At 37.5% G+C, this 20,613-nt stretch overlaps 1 protein-coding gene across 2 annotated transcripts in view; it reads right to left on the bottom strand.

Annotated features, from left to right (window-relative positions):
• The window catches only part of KCND3 (potassium voltage-gated channel subfamily D member 3), a 302,322-nt gene that overhangs the window by 12,132 nt on the left and 269,577 nt on the right, over positions 1 to 20,613 (bottom strand). For both annotated transcript variants that reach the window (XM_026713039.2, XM_026713040.2), the window contains exon 5: positions 4,297 to 4,389. In XM_026713039.2, coding sequence (XP_026568824.1) covers positions 4,297 to 4,389 — 93 coding nt within the window. The remainder of the gene's footprint in view (positions 1 to 4,296; positions 4,390 to 20,613) is intronic.

Raw genomic sequence — 20,613 nt, 5'->3', positions numbered from 1 at the left:
GAGAAGCTGTTTTATAAACTGCTCCTTTTGAATAGTTCACACTGCCCTATTCGCTGTTCACTAGTGTGTCTTAGCTGAATCTAACTCTGGCTTTGATAAGAGAAAAAGCATCACCATTATAATGCTTTGTTCTGACTCTATTCACTCTATATATTTGGCAGTTCTGAAAAAACTGAGATAAGATGGACTAAATATTGGCCAGGGGGTAAGCAAAGCTAGTATCATGAAGACAAGGAGAAAATTGGAATTCTCTGGCTATTCTAATGAGGCTACAATTAACTAATGGAGAAAATCACTTAAACTTTTGAAGAATTGTCAGTAATGGCCAAAGGCTTGCAAATTATAAACTGGGAAGGAATGGACCTCATTTCCCAGCTCTGCTCTCAATGGTTGGGAACAGAAAACTCTGGAAAATATTAATTTGGAACAGATTACTGTAGATCAATGTTTTTCAACCCTGGTATCTTTAACAGGGGTGGACTTAGATTCTCAGAATTTTCCTGCAGCATTCTGGAGAATTCTACTTGTTGAACTCCACAGATTTTAAAATTGCAAAGGTTATGAAACACCACTCTAAATTAACAGTGAGAGTGTGTGCAGAAAAGGGGCTCAGAGATAGGAAAGCTGGGAAAAGACCAATTATAAGATAACTGTTATGGTGTAATTACTAGATGGAACAATTGGAATTGTGATTTCAAAGACCTTTGCCTGGAAGCACCTGCGAGAGTATTAACTGCATATGCATATAGAAAAAGATTGAACATTTCAGTACAATATTATTTGTTTGTTTATTTTTTAAATTGATAGCAAAATTGTTTATTTAATTAGCTGAATTTAGGGATGATTTAGCATAAAACTTAAACAATACCAAAAGCATTATTTCTGATTTAAGGAAAGGTGAATTGCCCCTTGAAACTTGTTAGAAATACTTATGTAGAGGTCATTCTTCATTCCACTAGCAGTTGTGGGACACTGCAAAATAACTCTTTGGTGGCTCTAGAATTCATAGTCTACAATGAGACAATGTGTTAGTGTGATGTTTTTTTAACCAGTTAAGTGAGATGGAAAGGCATGCATGTTCAGCATAAATGCTGAATGAACTATTTTGATGAATGCACTGGAAAACACACTGAACATGCTATATGTCAGTCCTGAACGACAACCTCTCTGTTCAAAATGATAGATAGTAAGGTCAACATCAACACACCCTTTCCAATAACTTAACAGCTATTTATTACTGATTGAGATTGAGCCTCACCTGATTTTAATTCCATGCTGATGTAGCACGACATGTATTTTCATTACTATTTCTGGTATATAAAGATTTCAGCTGAATGGTGAATAATTTATTCTTACTCATTCAGATTGTTATATTTTGGTCATTAATCATTTCTTTAAACAACTAATCTCCAAAATTTTTGAAATGTATTTGCCTATTCCCCGTTCCCCATTTAATTATGTTGAAAATAATTCAACAACTAATTATTTGAATCAGTTGTTATTCATTGAATAGATTATTCTGACAATATAGCTTGTTTCTGAAGAACATATAATACATATTGAAGGGAACTGGAATGATATTGTGCCCCACCATCCATCCAAACACAGTATTCATAAAGTTTAGTTGGGGAGAGCACCTTCCTCTTACTCTCCCTGTTTATTCTGTAATTCTGTAATGGGTTTACATTATGTGTTTGTGTGTGTGCACAATATGCATACGTGTGTCTATTCCATTTTTCAACTAGGGCAGCTATCAAGATATACCATTTAATGTTCACAATAGTAGTACAATTTAAAATCACCTAGTCAGATTCGTGGCTAACAAAAACTTTGAACTTAGGTGTCATTGTGACTCACCCTTTTTAAAAGTTATAAATAATGTAATTTAAAACAAATATGCATTTCATATAATTTGGAAAACCCCAATTTAATAAGCTATTATAATATTTTAAGGAAATAAATTTTTAAGTAATTCACGTGATGAACAATCTATTTTCTCACATATTTTTCTAAATCCTGCAAGGCCACACATCATCATCATCATCATCATTATCGATTGAGATATACTAATAACCTTGAAAAATAATTTGTAGGTTTTGTTTGGAATATTTTAGGGATGGGATAAATCATGTCTGTACTTCTGTGCTCAAAGGAAAATAATTACATTCTTATCTTTGCCAGAGTGGACTCCTTTGTCATGGTTCAATCAGAATCAGGATGCAGATTTTATTACCTGCTCTTTAACACAAATCTGTAGCTTTGAAAATGCAAAAATACTTTTGGGTATAACATAAATTTAATCTGAAGAACAGATTTATGAATTTCACTTACTATTGATGCATCTTTTCCAAATTATAAAACAATTACATATCGCTGTGCTGTCCAGACAGTTTAGACAGAGTTAATGGGATTTGGGATAGTTAGTTAGGATTTGAGTGCTGTCCCCTTAAGGGAATGCATCATGGTAAATGTAGTTAAGGTATCCTGGGAAATGTAGTCCATGTCATGTGGCCATATCTGTAACCCTGATTGGTCACTGAATTGACCTTTGGTAGGTTGGGGAGGTTTCTTCTCTCTTGCCTGAAGCCACCATATCATGCAGCCACTTCAATCATCATCATGGGGTTGAGACTTTATTATCTTCCTACACCACAATTCAGATATGCAGAGGATTGGACATTAAGAAGAACTTCATCATAAATGTGAGTTGACAGGATGCCTGATGAACCAATAAAAAAGATTTTGTATGGATGCTTTGTGAAATTATCTATCTGCCTTTGTACAGTACTTGTACAGTATTTGGGCAGGAAAGGCAAAATAGTAGGAAGATAATAAAGTCTCAACCCCATGATGATGATTGAAGCGGCTGCATGGTATGGTGGCTTCAGACAAGAGAGAAGAAACCTCCCCCAACCTACCAAGGGTCAATTCAGTGACCAATGTGGCCACATAATATGGACTACATTTCCCAGGATACCTTAACTACATTTACCATGATGCATTCCCTTAAGGGGAAAGCTCTCAAATCCTAACTAACTATCCCAAACCCCATTAACTCTAAACTGTCGGGACAGCACAATTGCATTAAATTATATATAGACAAGGTAAAGCTGTAACAATTGGAGGGGCATACTCTATCCTTTGAAAGTAAATTTGTTACTTTCAAATTTCCTAGAAGAAGAATGCAGTAGATAAACTATATTTACTAGCTGTACATATTCACCTAAGTTAGGTGAATACATGCCTTCTGAATTTTTCTGTTAGCTCTCATTGTGGAGATAGTATTCAAGACATGTTTGCAACATTTATTGCGTATAGTAAACATGCTTATGTAATACACTATTCTCCAGAATTCTCTTTCCCCCCCCTGTGCTCTCAATGTGAGTTTTCTATTTGTTCCTACAGCTGCAAAAATGACAACAATTCCTCCAAGGCTTTGCATTCTGTGCTCACAAGTGGCTTTCATAGGACTATCCTCATGTATAATTCATATATTTAGGAAAGGCTACTGCTTTGTATAAAAAGCAACACAAGCAGGATAAGACTGAAAATGTTATAATTCGAAGAAGGGTAAAACAATAAATGAAATAAAATATTTATTAAGGTAATAAAGGTATGGATATAAATGCAACAGTAATCATTAGAAGGTAGTTTCATAGAGCAACTAGGGACCTTCAATATGCACTTAGGGGCATATTCCATATTCACAGACACTGACACATCTGGCCAAATGATCAAAGTCCAGATAGCCAAGAGAGTAATGTGTTTTGGTGTACAGTAGATTGCTTTCATATGTACATTAATCATGGATCCACAGAGATGGCCTTCCAGATGTTCCTTACAGTACTTCCAAATCTTAGCAGCCCTACTCAGTATAGTCAAGGGTGAAAAATGAAGGAATGAGTAATACAACATGTAGAGGGCCATCCATTGTTCACCCTTATTCTAAATACTATAGTATGATTATTGAGTAGCCAATGAAAAGCCAGCTCGGTTTTCATACTTCTATTTCAGAACTTATGCACATATTTCCTTTTCTGCTTCTTTTCCTAATTGTAATTAACAAGTATATTTGATAACAGTGTTGTATTTTTGCAATAAAGCATAATGTAATAACATTATTACAGAGCGAGGATAATATGGAACTCCAATAAAAATTAGGCTTATCAAGGCTCAATATTGACTCAATCATGGTAGGCTAAATTGAATATATACCCCATACACATTTTCTGTTTTTAAAAAAATCCATGGTCTTGAGTGAAATCAGACTCAAAAGCACTCCCTGATTCTACTTACAGTTGTTTTTTCCAGGCAATGAAGCAGGTGGTGATGCTGACTTTCAATGATGGATGTGGCTTTGTTGATATTGTGCTCATCTTCCATAGACCCCTAAGCAGACAGAAAAGGTATCCATGAGACCATTGGTACAGAGAAAAAAAAGCAATCTTACCCAACATCTGAAAGTGCAATATGGAAAAGATGAGCAAGAAAAAGACAAATCTGAGCTTCAATATCCTTGCCTAATAAAAAGGAGTCCTAGTTCTAATGCATAGGGTTATTCTAATACACATAGTTAAATTTTAAAAAAGGAAGGAAGATGATTGAAAGCTCTCTATAAAATAAGGGTGAAGACAGAGACTGACAGAAAGATAGATTGGTAGGTAAAGCTACAAAATAAAGCGTAGTTGCTGCCTTTCCTAATTCCCAGCTAGACAATGATTGGAAGGTTATGAGCATTGTAATCCAGACCAGAACAATAGATTAGGAGACTCTTATTCCATGGTAAAATGCTGCAATAGTTGTCCAGATTGCTTTTGCTACAACATAGTCAAAAAGATTTTACTCCTGGGTAATAAAATCAACAGAAACATACCAGACAATCTAAAAATTGCCAACATATATAATTTGGAACATTAAAAAAATGTCTCTCTCTAGAAAGCTGCACTAAACAGATCCAAAATGACAAAGGAAACTGTCTTACATTCCTAAATTGTGCCACCAAAGCAACTTCTATATGTCTAGGTTAGCTCTGCTTCTGCTTTGTTTGAGACACCAATAACATCTGCAGCTGCAATACAAAGTACAATTTAATTCAGGTTGCATGGTACTTGGTAGGAACAAATAGATCATGGGAAGAGGTTAGTACACATCAGTGTAACAAACACATTTTTAAAAAAACTACAAAGAAGCTATTATTTACAGCACAGACAAGAGAGGATGGAAATCTAACCTCTCCCTTTTTTTGCCACAGCTGCACCACAGCTTTATTATCAGCATGGAACCTTTGAGCTACTTGTAAAGTGGTGATTGAAGATGTGGACAAAAATTGGGATGGCTCTCTAAATCCTGCACATATGACAAGAGGCTTCTTTTATCTGGAAATACTTAAATTTCAGTCTTCAGGGGTAAAGAGCTGTTGTCAAGATGACACTTTATCAATAATCAGCATTTATACACATCTAATAGTCAGAAAAAAAAATTTCACACCTCTGTGCAAGTGATTCATATTCAACATTTTCTGAAGGGAACCAGGATCTTTCCAAGTGATTAATTTAGAAAAGAATGCTTTCCTACTTCATTATTGTAGGGAATCAAAATAAATCTCTTCCCTGCCATCCCATCTCCTGCTTGTCCTTGGGAAGCGAGCTATGTTTTTCCAGCATTCAACATGAAGCCATGGCACATATGACCAAAATTTGAGCTGGAATATCTGTCATTGAGCAAAGCAAGATATCACATGATGGCTTCACTCAACAATAGCAATCATGACATTCCTAGATGTAGCCACTAAGCAACCTTGTCAAAGTCCCAGATAAAGTATGTGAGGTGCCTTGGGTGGGAAAGACCCTGGGAGGCCAGGTACAGGCTATGTGTGACTGTCTTTCTGCTCAGGACATGAAAAACTTCCTTGTCAAAATCCAAGCAGCATTTTCAGCTCTTGAGCAGAAAGAAACTCATGTGTGGCCTGTACTGGGCCTCCCCTACATCTCTGAGGTACCTGTGCTCCTTACCTTAAGTACTGTCTCTCCACTTAGTCAGAAGCTGAAAATACTCCATTCCAAAATGCAAGCAGAATTTTCAGCTTCCTGCTAAAGGAATTCAGCTTGTGCGGGCAGGCATGAAGCTGAAATCCTTTGGCAGTGTAATGGACTCTGGAAATTACCTTGGGCAAAGAGAGGAAGAGAAATGCTGCCTAGGAAAGAATCATTCAACAGAGGCAAACTGCCTCCCACCCCCAAGTGGCTTCATGGTCAGAGAAGGAACCTACCTTAATGGATCAAGCAGTTAAAAGTGATGGCAGGAAGTTTTGTACTTTCAGACTTGGATGAGTCTGTTAATGTGGCCTTAGTAGATTTTGCTCATATAGATATGTTGTGATTGGAAGGATCGGTCCTGTTGGGAGTTTTGACTCTGATGACTGTTAGATCGTGGATTGACGTCAGAACCAGGAAACGTTAATCTGAAGGGCAAGCCAGTTAATTAGCACGTTGTCTTAATGGGTATAAAAGGACACAGCTGAGCTGGTGCCTTTCGCCAGAAACAAAATGACTATTTGAGTGAGGACGTTACAGCAAAGAGCTCTGAGGTTGAGGATTTATTGCCAGGACTGGTTTGCTGGACAGAGTAAAGATTTATGCTGTGGTTTCTGCCAGCCGTTATCTTGTAAGACTTCTTTCCGTTTGATTTAATTGTGAAACGGCTGCTTTATGTTTGTTCATTTGAATTTCCAAGGGGAGACATAACATTATTGTTCCTGGCCCAAACAAACCATCTTTAAAGCAAGATGGATTCAAATCAACTGCAGCGTTTGGTAGAGCAGCAACAACAACAAATTAATCAGCTACTGCAAAGCAATGTGACGCTTCAGAATCAGGTAACACAATTGCTGAATTATGTTTCCAGCTTACCAAGCCCTGCTGCTGTTCCCCCTGCCCCTCCTGTGAGGAAAAGCCCAGTATCCATGCCGGAGAAATTTTCTGGGCAAATGGACAGGTTCCTGACATTTATGGGTCAATGCCAATTGTTTATCTCTCTGAGGCCTGAAGACTTCCCAACTGACCGGTCTAAAGTAGGATTTATGATCAGTTTATTAACCGGGCAGGCTGCTAATTGGGCTACTCCCTTGTTGGTTCAAGATAGCCCGTTGTTGAATAATTTCCAGGGTTTTCTTCAACAAATGAGAGTGATGTTTGAGAACCCAATTAAGATACAAACTGTGGACAGACGGTTACGGGACATTAATCAGGGGAAACGTTCCCTGCAGGAATACGTTGCAGAATTTCGTTTGCTGTGTTTGGACTCTAACTGGAACGAACCGGCTCATATGGCTGCATTCCAGGAAGGCTTGTCTGATGCCATCAAAGATGAGCTGGTCCATGCAGAGAGGGCTTTAACTTTGGATGCATTGATAGTTCAGTGCTTACGAATTGAAGCTCGTTTACAGCAACGTGGACGCAAACGGCTCGGTATGGAACCATCTTCGTTTTCTCGTGCACAACCCACGCCACCGAGAGTTTTCCAACCCACGGTTAATGTTGAGGAGCCGATGGAGTTAGGCGCACTCCGCCTTCGCTTAAAGGTGCGAGAACGTTCGAGAAGGTTCCAGGAAGGCTTGTGCCTTTATTGCGGGGGTCTGGGACATTTTGTTAATTCCTGCAAACGGAGAGGGACCCGCAGACCCGTACCTGAAACCACTCTTGGCTCGTCAGGAAAACAGGGTAGACCTGACCTCAAGGAAACCCTAGGTCGGACACATTTCACATCCCCACCTCAAATTGCTGAAGTAAATCCTGGCCCTCCTCGGCATTTACTTTTGGACACTCGAATTTTTCTACAGTCACAGAAGGAGGGAATTCCCGCTGTTGCATTGGTGGACTCAGGGGCTACAACCAGCTTTATGGACCGAGCTTTTGCTACGCACTATGGGATCCCATTGGTTGCTGTACATCCACCCATTAAGGTGGAAACCGTGGATGGGCGTGAGCTCAAGTCTGGGCCCATTCGTTTCGCCACCCAGCCAGTGTGTATGATCATTGGGGATCATGAGGAGGCGATAAGTTTTTATATCACCTCGAACCTTCATCTCCCTTTGGTGCTCGGAATGTCCTGGTTGCGTTTGCACAATCCGTTGGTGGCTTGGTTGCAGAACAGTATTTCTTTTCCAAGTCTCCAATGTGTAGACCACCTGAGACAATTGGAACGAGCGACGCCTCCATTGGCTGTGGGAGACAGAGTGGGGTTGTCAACGAAACATCGTCAAATTAATCATCAGACTCGGGGGAAGGGCCCTGCGGTGGGGGATAGTGTTGTGATTGGAAGGATCGGTCCTGTTGGGAGTTTTGACTCTGATGACTGTTAGATCGTGGATTGACGTCAGAACCAGGAAATGTTAATCTGAAGGGCAAGCCAGTTAATTAGCACATTGCCTTAATGGGTATAAAAGGACACAGCTGAGCTGGTGCCTTTCGCCAGAAACAAAATGACTATTTGAGTGAGGACGTTACAGCAAAGAGCTCTGAGGTTGAGGATTTATTGCCAGGACTGGTTTGCCGGACAGAGTAAAGATTTATGCTGTGGTTTCTGCCAGCCGTTATCTTGTAAGACTTCTTTCCGTTTGATTTAATTGTGAAACGGCTGCTTTATGTTTGTTCGTTTGAATTTCCAAGAGGAGACATAACATAGATATGTATCCTGTTTGGTTCATCTAGGAGAGCTGATAAGATTTCAGTTCTGTGCAAGCAGGCACAAAAGATTTCAGCTCCACACAAGTCAGTTCAGATCTAAAATTCTACAGCAGGCAGCTTCTTGAAAAAGGATTTCAGCTTTGGATTGCTTGGAGCTGAAAACCTTGGGCAGGGAGCTCTTTCAGTCAGCCCCCAGAGATGAAAAGAGTGCAGCAGCTTGTAACCTACCCTGTTGACTTCACTGATTTTTTAGGGAAGCTGGCAGAGAGGATAGTGAATGGCAATCACATGGATGCGCGCAGGGGGAAGGCTTTTGTGATCAGCTGGAGGAAGGTCTAGGTGTCAATGGATTGCCAAGCATCCAGATCACACCAGGGATAGGATCTGACTGGTATAACTACCAGTTCTGTTGCTCTGCGTGGCAAGCTCATGTGCGAGTTGCACGAATCTCACGAGTGCAATTTATGACCTGCTGAGCTGCCCGGACAGCTGAGCAGCCCTGTGTGCAGGCATGCAGCAGTTGGAAAAACCCTTTTTTCCTGCTGTTTCAACTGCAGCTGTGCCACGCAAAGCAGCTGCAGTTGAAAAAGCAGGAAGTAAAGGACAGGTAAGAGCCCGGGTGGGCGGGTAGACCAAAACAGCAGCAGACATAGAACCAGTTCTGTGTCTGCTGCTCTTCAGAGCTACAGGTTCTGCAGAGCCAGACAGAACCGGTAGAATCCCACCCCTGGATCACACCATATGTGCATGTGTGCATATGCAACGTTTTGCAACAAATGGAAATCCTTTACAGACATTTCCAAGGCCATCGTTAATTTGATCCACCATAAAGTGAACAGTACAATTTTTGTACTGTATTGCAGCAAGTCTAATTTTTTGCAGCCATTACCTTGCACAAGTCCTTGTTAGGGTTGCAGCTTATGTTTTTTTGTCTCATACCTACCATCTGTATTTTTACATGCACAGATGGATGCTGTCTGGTTGAATTAAAGACAATAATTAAGCACCTCCCATTACAGATTGCTTGATGATAATTCAGCCTTATTACTATTATTTACCTGTTGTGAATCAAGAAACACATGGCATCTCAAAGGAAATTGAATTTTGCTCCAAGAAGGCTATGTTCGCAACTCTATAGCTTTATCAAAGTCCTTTCTTGGTTACTTTGCTGGCATACTATTACCTAAAACTAGGAGTGAAACCTGGAGAGCTTTTCACATTGAATGATAGATACCTCAACTAGAGTTAATGTATCTGGATTTGAATCCAGAATTTTTGCATGCAAAACACACGTTGTATAAATCTGAACTATAGCCCTCTTCTGAAAACAAAAACCGAAGTCTGGATATTAGATTAAGTTAGTCACTCTGCTGGCCACTTTGTTTTCTTTCTGTGCCTCCTTGAAAGAGTCCTTGAAGAGTATATTTTGAAGCAATCCCAAAGTATTAAGGAATTTATTCCAAAACTTTGGAATAAATCTACCTTGTTTTAAGAATTTTCTGAAAACAATTTTTAACTTGGAAAAACAATAACATTGCATTGTTTCCTTTTCTTATATTTATTTTAGTATAATCAGAAATTGAAACTGAAATTTGCTAGACATTTTCATCAGTTCAATTAAATGCAATACATTGTGACATTCTACCTGCTGTGAATGGCCCATTTTTGGGGAACATAGCTGTAAAGCTGATCTAATGAGGACATCACATATTTAAAGGATACTCATCAAATTAACTTCTGTGCTCGAAATTCTTTGATGTACAGTAGAGGCCCTTGTGAATGGGGAATGCATACCACTTATTTTGTGATTCAAGGACATGATTTGCCTACAACAAGATATATTGGTGACACTGAAAACATTATCTTTATTGTCCCCTTTTTTGTTGCTATGCCTTAGAAATGACATGGCTAAGTAACTGTGTGTATTTAATTTAAATTTCCTGACCTTGAACTTCACCTCAATTTCACAGCATGTCTTCTTTAATCATTGCCATCAATTTTATTTGTGTTTAATAGTTGGGATTTTCAAAAACCATTAAATATGTTAAATCAGTAATTATGTGCTCAAAACAGCTCCTTTAACTTGAGTTGATGTTTTGACAAGGACATATCTTAGAGAATCATTAAAATGCATTTACTGTATGATAATGAATATTATCATTACTGTTATTATGGCATCACTATAGATTGCAGTTATTGACTCCAAATATTATATTTCAAAATTCTAACTGAGCAAGGATGAGAGGGTGAGTGGGAATATGGACAATTGTGGATACAGATTTTTTTTCTTCAGAAGTTGTACTGCTACATCATGTATTGTGATTCTGTCCTTGCCCTTGTTATAATTATCCTATTTTATAGTTTTAGCTTTTAAGCTTTATATAGTTGTATTGGCTTGGCTGCTTGCAACCTGTTTTAGACATTTATTTTTTAAAATAAGTAAAATTAATACAATGGAGGATTTCAATACTGATGGAGTTAATTATTTATACATTACATATGGAAATTGCTACCACTAGGTATAGTGATAGCCATCAATTTAGATGAACTTGAGACTGAATTCATGGAAGAATAGTTTTGATCTCAGTGAATTATTTCCTGGGACACAAAGAGCACATCTTAAATAGAAACTATAGGAGAGCAGAAAGAGAACAAAGTTATTTCTATTGTATCCTGTTTCTAAGCTTCTAGTTGGTTACAATATATTAAAGACCAGACAATGGCTTTTTAACAGAGGTGTTATCTAAATTATGCAACAACTAGAGATACCTGAGCTCCTGATACTTTTCTGATTAGGCTAGCCCAGGGGTAGGGAAACTTGGCTCTTTTATCACTTATGGATTTCAACTCCCAGAATTCCTGAGTGAGCCATAAAAGGTTCCCCATCCCTGGCCTACTGGTCTTTCAGTCGTGGGGGAAATCAATTTTTGACTTGAATGTTGAATATTAAACAGTCCCATTGAAGTCAAAAATTGATTTCCCCCACAACTGAAAAACCAGTAGGCCAGGGATGGCTCACTCAGGAATTCTGGGAGATGAAGTCCATAAGTAATAAAAGAGCCAAGTTTCCCTACCCTGGGCTAGCCCATTGAACCCTTATTCTCTAGCTTCATTTTCAAAGCACAGCAGTACACACACAAACACAAAGACCAAAGGATGAAATAGTTGTAAAGGAAGTAATTGGGGCGGGTACAGGCACCATGAGTGCACAGGTGAGCAACTAGGTTGCCTACTGGAGATAGTTAGTTGTTTCCCAAATCTGATCCTACTACTGTAAGTTTCAATCTGTTCTCCAGTTGAAGAAGATTGAGGCCAAAAAGGCTAGATAAACCATTGTCTTTTGCTCTGATTTGGCAGAGCTCTTTTTATGTTGCTACCAGGAAAAACTACTCCTATGGTTATTTTGCATAACATGTAAAGAAGGATGCCTTAATAAGCCAAAACTAAAAGAGAAGATTTGTTCTTTGGCTTTCTTTTCTGGGTTGTTGTGATGTGAAGAAGACAGAGGTCCTGCTTTAAATATTACACTATGCAAATCACAGAAGTTTCTATGGTTTATTTGGGCCCTCTTGCTATACTTGCTCATTTCGAAGAATTCTGGTTTAGTGTGATATCAGAATATGTTACTTTTTCTGCATGTTTTCAAATACATTATCATATACAGTACTGGTGGATATTTTTTACATTTTTTAGAACAAATATAATGTAGTGCTAAACAATATTTCCTTCAACTTCATCAAAAGGTGCGTCTATTAACTTTCAGGTCTCATCCATTTGGATGAAAATGTTGTGAAGTTTACAAGCAAAGTCAATGGGCAATCCAGATTCATTTAACAGCCATGTTACTCAGTGGTGAGATTCAACTTTTTTTTTTACTTCTGGTTCTGTGGGCGTGGCTTGGTGGGCATGGCAGGGGAAGGTACTATAAAATCTCCAGTCAGAGGTGGGATTTGCCGCTTCTCCAAACTACTCAAAATTTCTGCTACCGGTTCTCCAGAACTGGTCAGAACCTGCTGAATACGACCTCTGATGTTACTAACTTCTCAACTGCGGTGTGATTCACTTAAAAATGTGGCCAGAAAAGACAGAAAACATAGCAGAACTCACTAAACAAACTTCTCATTTAGCAACATTTTGGGCTCAATTGTGGTTGTAAGTTGAGAACTAACTGTATTTATATGGCTTTTTAGAAGCTTAAAAGAGTGAGGGCCTGCAGGATCCCAAGGAAAGGGTATTTCACGGGACATAGACTCCTATGGAAAAGGCACACTTCCTAGACTCCACTAAATGGTAGCATTTGATGAAAGGGAGCTGGAGTGTGCCCACTTAATCCAATCTATGCTTTAGTCATGTAACAGTCCATTTTTTAAATGTATCTTTTTAATGGTAATTTTTGATAGCATGATTATGTAGTGTCAGCACTATCAGTAATGAAATTTCATCAGGTTTGTATCTAATAAAAACCTGAACTTTGTATCTAAGTTCATTCCCTGAACTGGCTTCACTGTTGTTTGCAGGCATAGTAAAGAGAAGGAACAGGCCTTTTTTGGAACCAGTAATAGCACATCAGCTCTATCAGTGGCAAATGAAAGTCAAAGGGGACATAGCAATGACACAGGGGGGTTAGGCTTACCTTTCAGTGAGCTATACATTATGTCTTTAAATTCTGAAATTTACAGTATAAATTTGGCAATGCAATCAAGTATTTTAAATCAATGACCTACAGAATTTAAAACAAAAATTGCAACAAGTCAGCCTCAATACACTAGATGGCTGTTAAAACTGAACTGAGGATCTAAATGTGCTCCCTATTCTATCTTTCCATATGCAGGGTTATGTATATGCTCAAGAAAAAAGTTCCACTAAGTTCTAAACCTACCAGTTTAGGTCTATAGTTTAAATGCAGTGTTGTCTTTTGATTTTTTTTCAAGAACTGAGATTCTTAGGAGAATTGCATTCCTATTTCCTTCTGAGATGAGTAGCTTTTGAAAATCTGTCAACAGAGGGCAGCATAGAAGGGCTTTATGATCTGTTATCTATATAAACTTGATTTGTATATTTTTTGTCTAACAAGGTAGGAAAATAAGCTTTTATAGATGGCAACCTGAATTCAGGCAGCTGATAACTGTAGTATTACCATCAGCTACTAATCCATATCTCCCATAAAATATCAGAGGGAAAGCAAAAGCATTGTGATAAGCATAGTGGAAGAAGAATTGAGAGTCTGTCAGGGAGGTTATATTTAAATCAGGTGTATTCAGATTTAGGCTAGCAGATTCACTGTGGTCAGTCTGTAGTCTCAGTTCAGTTCAAGACAATGGAAGATGTAATGATTGTGGTGAATAAGAAACAGAGCAGAATTGTATAGCATTTATCAATCAGGCACTCTATATAAATCATAATCAGAAGACATATCAGTTTAAAATATTTTCTAATATTGAATGCTATGATTTGGGTTTTAATTTATATAAAGTGGAAATATAATATCCAAATACCAGCAATTTGCAAAACTTCATTTCAGCAACATGCTTTCCCATTTCTTTTTAGTTGTGTGTATCTGTGTACAGGAGGCTGTATTTAGACTGATGATAGTTTGCCTGGCAGGACTTCACTGATGGAAGGAATTTATGAAAACAGCAGGTAAAAGAAAAGAGCAGAAACCCAGGAAGTTCTGCACATCTGTTTCAAGAAACCGTGATGCTATAAAAAAACATCAAGCAGCCTAGAGTCTGATTTAGGTTCCCGCAGCATCTTCCCTAGGGTTATATAGTTAAATCATAGACTCTTATTAACTGATTGGAGCTGGCATTGGGAGCAGGAGCCAAGTCATGACAACACTTTGCTGTGTTCAAAGGGTGCAATTTATTTAATAGGAAGATTTCTAAGATGTATTATTTGAGGGTGGGGGGAGTACGTGTGACTGTTAAATTCCTTTTTCCCCTTTAGTTAAAACTGGCATCTGGTTTTAGTGGGCAATAAAGCTGTAGACAGCAATAATTTGAAAAAGTTTTGATGCGGCTTCTAATTTTAATTCTATCCCCTATGATCACTTTATTAAATGGAATTCTATTCTCCTATTCATCCTTCATAACTGCATTTTTGCAGTTGTACATGAAAATAAACTTCATATTTTCTTATTATGATGGTTCTTAGCTTGGTCAATCAAGAATAAGATTGGACAATCTGAATTAAAAAATTGAATAAATTAATTGTCCCCACACTACAAACATTGATGTAGCTAGAGAGAATATAAAAAGAAATATGGAAATAGATGTGACTGGTGGTAATAAGTGAGTGTGTGCGTGTGTGTGCGTGTGTGTGTGTGTCTGTCTCTCTGTCTCTCTGTCTCTCTGTCTGATCATGCATGTTCTTTCTCACCCCCTTCCCAACATATTATTAGTTTTATTAGTAAAATTAGAAGGCATGGTATCAGATAATAAGCATGGCACATTTGGCCTGGAAGGCACATTTTTTGTTGTACACAAAAATTTGCTTGTTTATTTCAGTGATGCCCTTAGTGAACAGAGGCAATGATAAACATGACAACATTTTGCAAATTTGAATGCATATTTGCAACTTAGAATAAAAGATACATGAAAAGAAAGTGCACACTGTTTTGGAAACTGTTCCAGAAGAGTTCTTTGTAACAATTTGTTGCCAAACATGTCCTGTGACCAACAATCGGGCTTTCTATTAATGTTTTTGGATCTTTTACCCACTTTTATTTGAGTAACTTTTCTAGCTAAGAAATATTCTTGTTCTCCTTATGTGATCTCTCCAAGTATTTTCAATACCATTCAATATTTTAAGATAAAGTAACATTTAGGGAAAAATATTCCAAAATCTATAGCCAAATTGAGTTGTTTCAGAAAACAAACAAGGATTCAGGTTAAAATAGCAAAATTAGTAGGTTTTAGTTGGACATCAGGAACTGAGAAGACCTTTAAAAAGATGAGCTTGCCAGTCTTGGCCCTTCCTTGGAAGGACCATCCTATCAGTTATACAGTAGTGAGGTACAAGTAACCTTCATAATCTTGCCAATACCATTCTTAAAATAAAATAAAATAAAATTTATGCCAGTACCTTTAAGTGTTAATTTGGTATCTAATTTCTCATTGTCAAGAGACTTAAACCTGCCCTAATTTCACATAGTTTAAAAGTAGAAACTGACCCAAACATGCATACTAGATTGAACATCTTTGAACTCAAATTTAGACTGCTAAGAGAATTTAACTAAATTCCCAGTTGTGCTGACAAAACCAGCACAGATATTGTATCATTCCATCTGTACAAGTAAGAATAAATGTTAAGGTTGTAGCATAAAAGAAGTTGCATGCTAAGAGAATGAATGAAATTCAAATAATGTTAGCATTGCACCTCAACAGTGCTATGGCAGCCCAGAAGATGAAGTAACAGAATTATTTGCTAGCTATTCACAACATGTCAGAAACACTGCTGTACATCCACAACACAGTATTCTTCATAAAAGTGAAGTTACAACCTTGTATATTGGGAAAGTGCAAGTCTAACCATTCAGATAATGGGATGCTAGGACACCTGCAAGGTCAGCATAGGAGAAAATAAATGCTTTGGAAATTATTAGAACATTCTAGGCCTGTAACAATTATGAATAACCCTGCCGTGTATTGACTGTTGCAAATTCTGAAGAAGAAAAACCACAAAATCTGTAAAATAAGTTCAAAGTTATGATATGTTCTCAAACCACCTGATTTGATTTGGTTGTTTTGCTTTGAAACATATTCCTGCTTCAATTTGTGAATCAGCTTTGATGGGTTGATTCAATAAAGGGGTTTTAAATCAAAATACTCCTTTGGAGCTTTGAACAGCCATGCTTAATAGCATCCTTTCTCTCTACTCTCTAATTGTTTTGTCCTGTAATCTCCAGAATTCCTGGGCAGAAAAAAGAAAGGAATAGCTTGTCAAGTAAACCCATACCAGCTTCTCTCCCCAAATAATGAAATTTAACTCAATACCTTTCTTCCACTCTAATATTGCTATTTCATAATCAAAAGGTAGAAACAAGCAGAAAAATAAATTAATGATTTTTAACACATTAGGATGGTAAAAGGAGTCATGGTGGTTTACTGAGCCTTGGTGGTACAGTGGTTAGAATGCAATATTGCTGGCTAACTTTGCCCACAGTCTAGAGTTCAATCCTGACCTGTTCAAAGTTGACTCAGCCTTCCATCCTTTTGAGGTTGATAAAATGAGGACTCTGATTGTTGGGGGCAATATGCTGGCTTTGTAAATCACTTAAAGAGTAATATAAAGCACTATGAAGTGGTATATAAGTTTAAATGCTATTACTAAAAAGCTGAAAACTTTCCAAAGAAGGACAGAAAAAGAGTCAGTCAGACTGATCAATTTATTGCTGTTAATAATTATCGTTTGAATATTTTATTAAAAGTTAGTAAATTGAACTTACTGGAATTTATTTTATTTTTTTTTGTAAATTTTACTTGAGTTTTCACAAAGAGAAAAAACAAAAACAAATAAAACATCTTTTTTGAAAGCAGCATAATCCCGGGTCACATTTTTTGTACAGACACAAATTCAGGTTCATGCTTATTTTTATATTCTATTCCATATCTTATTACTATTTTACATTTTCTGCATAGCTTCTCCCCTCTTTTAATTTTCTCAATTTTATTTTAATTATCTCATCTCAATTCAAATCATTGTATTTATATTTTTGTCTGTCCTGTTTCAATTATCTATTATCTTTTCTCATTAAACAAAATTTCTCCTGTAGTTACTGATTGGAGTATGACGTCTTTATATCTTTTCCCAAAAGTTGTAACATTCAATATAATACATAACTTCCATTCAGATTCTGCTTGGTACACATTGTATTCTTAAAAAAGAAAAAAATATAAATGTATATAATTAAAACAACATTCCATTCCGATTCAATTCTATCATTAATATTAATATTCATTAAAGTCTTAACATCTTTAACATTACTTTTCAATTAAATATCATACTTCTATGGGAACAATTATAAGCTTTCCATAGTTAATTCCCCCCCTTCACTTATATTTTATAAAACATTAACTAATTAAAATGTTCCTGTTCCTTCCTAATTCACTTATTTTATTCACAAACATTTCACTAAATTACACTATTTTATCCCTCATTTTAATCATACATTGTTTCCAATTTTCTAAAGTTATTTCTATTACTAATATAACATTTGCAGTCTTTTGTACCTTTACAGAATCCCCTTTTCACCCATTATCTCTAAATAGGTCCTGTTTCTCTATATCTTGCTCCGGTCCTTTATAACTTCTTTTCCTTTCCTTCTTCCCTCTCTTCTTCTCTCTCCCCTTTTAAGTTGTCTCTCTACCTCTATTTCTCTCTTCTGTGTTCCCCTTTTCTGTTGCTTTCCAGTATTATACTTATTTTTCAAATTGTTTTTCTTTTCTTTGGTTGTTTCTTTAAGTCTTAAATTCTCCATTTCCCGCCCCCCCTTTCCTTTTTCTTCCCCACATAGAATTACTTGTTCATTAAAGATGGCTTCTTTGTCCCAGTCTTCTTGCTTTGAAGTTTTTTCTTGTTGTTTCTTCTAGTTCCAAATCTCCATTTCTAAGAATTGAAAGCCAAAGCCAAAAGAACCCTTCCCTTCTTGTGCATCTTCTTTGTACTTTTTAAGTTTCATTTTCAATTCATCCAGAAGTGGTGCCATTGTATAAATTTTTAAACAACCACCCAATTGATTTTAGTCATTCAAATATAATAACAAAAAATCCAAAGATCACCAAATAATCCAAATACACGCAAGCTGTTTCTTTTTTGCTCTTTTTTCCCCCACTTTCTTTTCCTGGGGTTACTATTTAGTTGCAAAGTTTCAGTTAAAATGTATCTTTTAGAAGTCTTGTTGAAGTTTTACTGTTGATTCTTTTTAATTCCAGGCAGTCTCCTCCCTCTTCCAGATCATGCCCTTATTCTTTTTCTCTCCCTTCCTGCTTATGAAAAAGAAAGTTTTTAATGTCCAGAAATCTTTATTATCCCCTTGGCATTTTGTTTTATTTTCAGCTTAATTGCCTATTGATGTCAAAGCAGATTTTTCCGATTTCTTATTTAAGTCTCTTAGTTGTCAATATAGGGAAGGAGAGAGAAGAAAAAAAAAAAAAAGCCAAACCTTTCCCTTTTTACTTTCCTTCGCTGCTTCCGACTCTTCTTTGGGAGCGATGTTATTTTTTGTAAATTTAAATTCCAGGGTACCTTGGTTGTTGCTTTTACTATTTAATCCCGTCAGCCAAAACTTTCACTTCTTATCTTCCTCCTGCACATTCTTTTCTGGTCAAGTTCTCCTTTGTGGTGGCCATTTCTGACCACCGCTGCAACCACCTTCGGGAAAGGGAGTAATGGCCAGCTGAGGAGGAGAGATGTGGCTCTCCTCGACCCTGCTGGTGGTCTCCCCCCTCTTCACCACCTCTACGGGGTGGCTTAGCCCCAAAACCAGCTGGCTCGGGTCGCTCCAGCGGCGAGCCCAGACAGAAACCGTGCACGATCGTGGATTTCTGTCTGTTACCGAAGCCCTTCAAGCCGGAAGTCCCAAACTTACTGGAATTTATTGAAGGTAATTTGCTTTTCTTTTGCAAACTGAGTCTGTAATTGTGTTTTATTAGAAAAAAGAAAAGAAACAACTCCAGTTTGGAAGAAAAATCCATAATTCAGAAAAACACAGGATTGTAGTATTCTGACAATACCATGATACTTTCTTTCTAAAAAACCCTCAGGAAAAAACCCTGAAAATCTCTGAAATTAAAGAAATATAATTCATTCATCCTTGTTGTGGCTCCGATTCCTGAGCCTGTGCTATTAGAGGAAGAGGATTCGGAAAATGAGGAGGAGGAACTGGGAATGCCTTCCTTCCCAGGACCTTCCTCTCTGGCAATGCCTTCCTCCCTGATAACGCCTCAGGTTTCATCAGACAACCAAGAGGAACAGCCTGGGATTAATCAGGAGGAAGGCATATCAGAGCAGCCCCTGACAGGGAGTCAAGAGGAAGAATGTTGGCTTGATCCTAGGCAGCGTCATAGGGAGAAATGTGAGCAGCAACGTAGGAGGCGTGGGAGGGTCAGAGAGTGAGCTGAGTCATTGAGCCACACCCCACAGGGGATAAAAGTAGGTGTGTTGTCGGCTGGAACTTTGTATGGGACAAAGTTTGATCTTACTTCAGGTTTTCTTTGTGAATGATTTTCATGGTCTGCCTTGTAATTTTCTGTAAGTAGCTTTTTATTTCTTATCAGTTCGGACTTGGCAGGCAGAGCGTGTTGGAATGCCAAGGACATTATCAGTTCCAAAGAATTAACTCGGTGAAGTCCGAGCCAGCCTGCCTTCCTGTGTTTGTGTGAGTTTGTACTCTTTCATCTTTTGAGAAAGAAGAAAGGTGAGACAGAACACATCCTTATTCCCAATCTAGTTAAAATTGACATTATTCCCAATCTAGCAAAATTATCATCTTAAATATGGTTTTTAGCAGGCCTTCTCCTGGGCTTCTAACAAAATTGAAACATTTTTTCCTTAGAGACAGATGTAGCGATTGGAAAAGCTGCTGCTGAAATTTGCTTCTCTTAACTTCTATCCTACTTTATTATATTTAGTTTAGGCCAATTGAATGTTAGGCTTCTGATTAGTTAAAGTGAAACATGCCAGTGGACAAGGCTAAATATCTAAGTCTGAATCCTGTATTTTGTGCTTATAAAAGAAAATTAAGGTGGTTACTATTTTCAGAGATTCCAAGTAGCAGAATTACTGACCCGATAACCTTGTAGTGCTAGGAATTTAAGCATTTTGATATATAGAAATGGATCTAGCAATGGATTGTGTCTATAATTAACTAACAAACAAAAGATAGTGGTGACTGATGACCATCCAAATGTTTAATTGGAAAATAATGGTT

The sequence above is a fragment of the Pseudonaja textilis genome, chromosome 3 (assembly GCF_049901715.1).
Source record: "Pseudonaja textilis isolate UNSWEBS1 chromosome 3, rPseTex1.2, whole genome shotgun sequence".
Taxonomy (NCBI): Eukaryota; Metazoa; Chordata; class Lepidosauria; order Squamata; family Elapidae; genus Pseudonaja; species Pseudonaja textilis.
The sequence above is the reverse complement of the archived record's forward strand: the minus strand, read 5'-3'. Positions and strand labels throughout refer to the sequence as shown.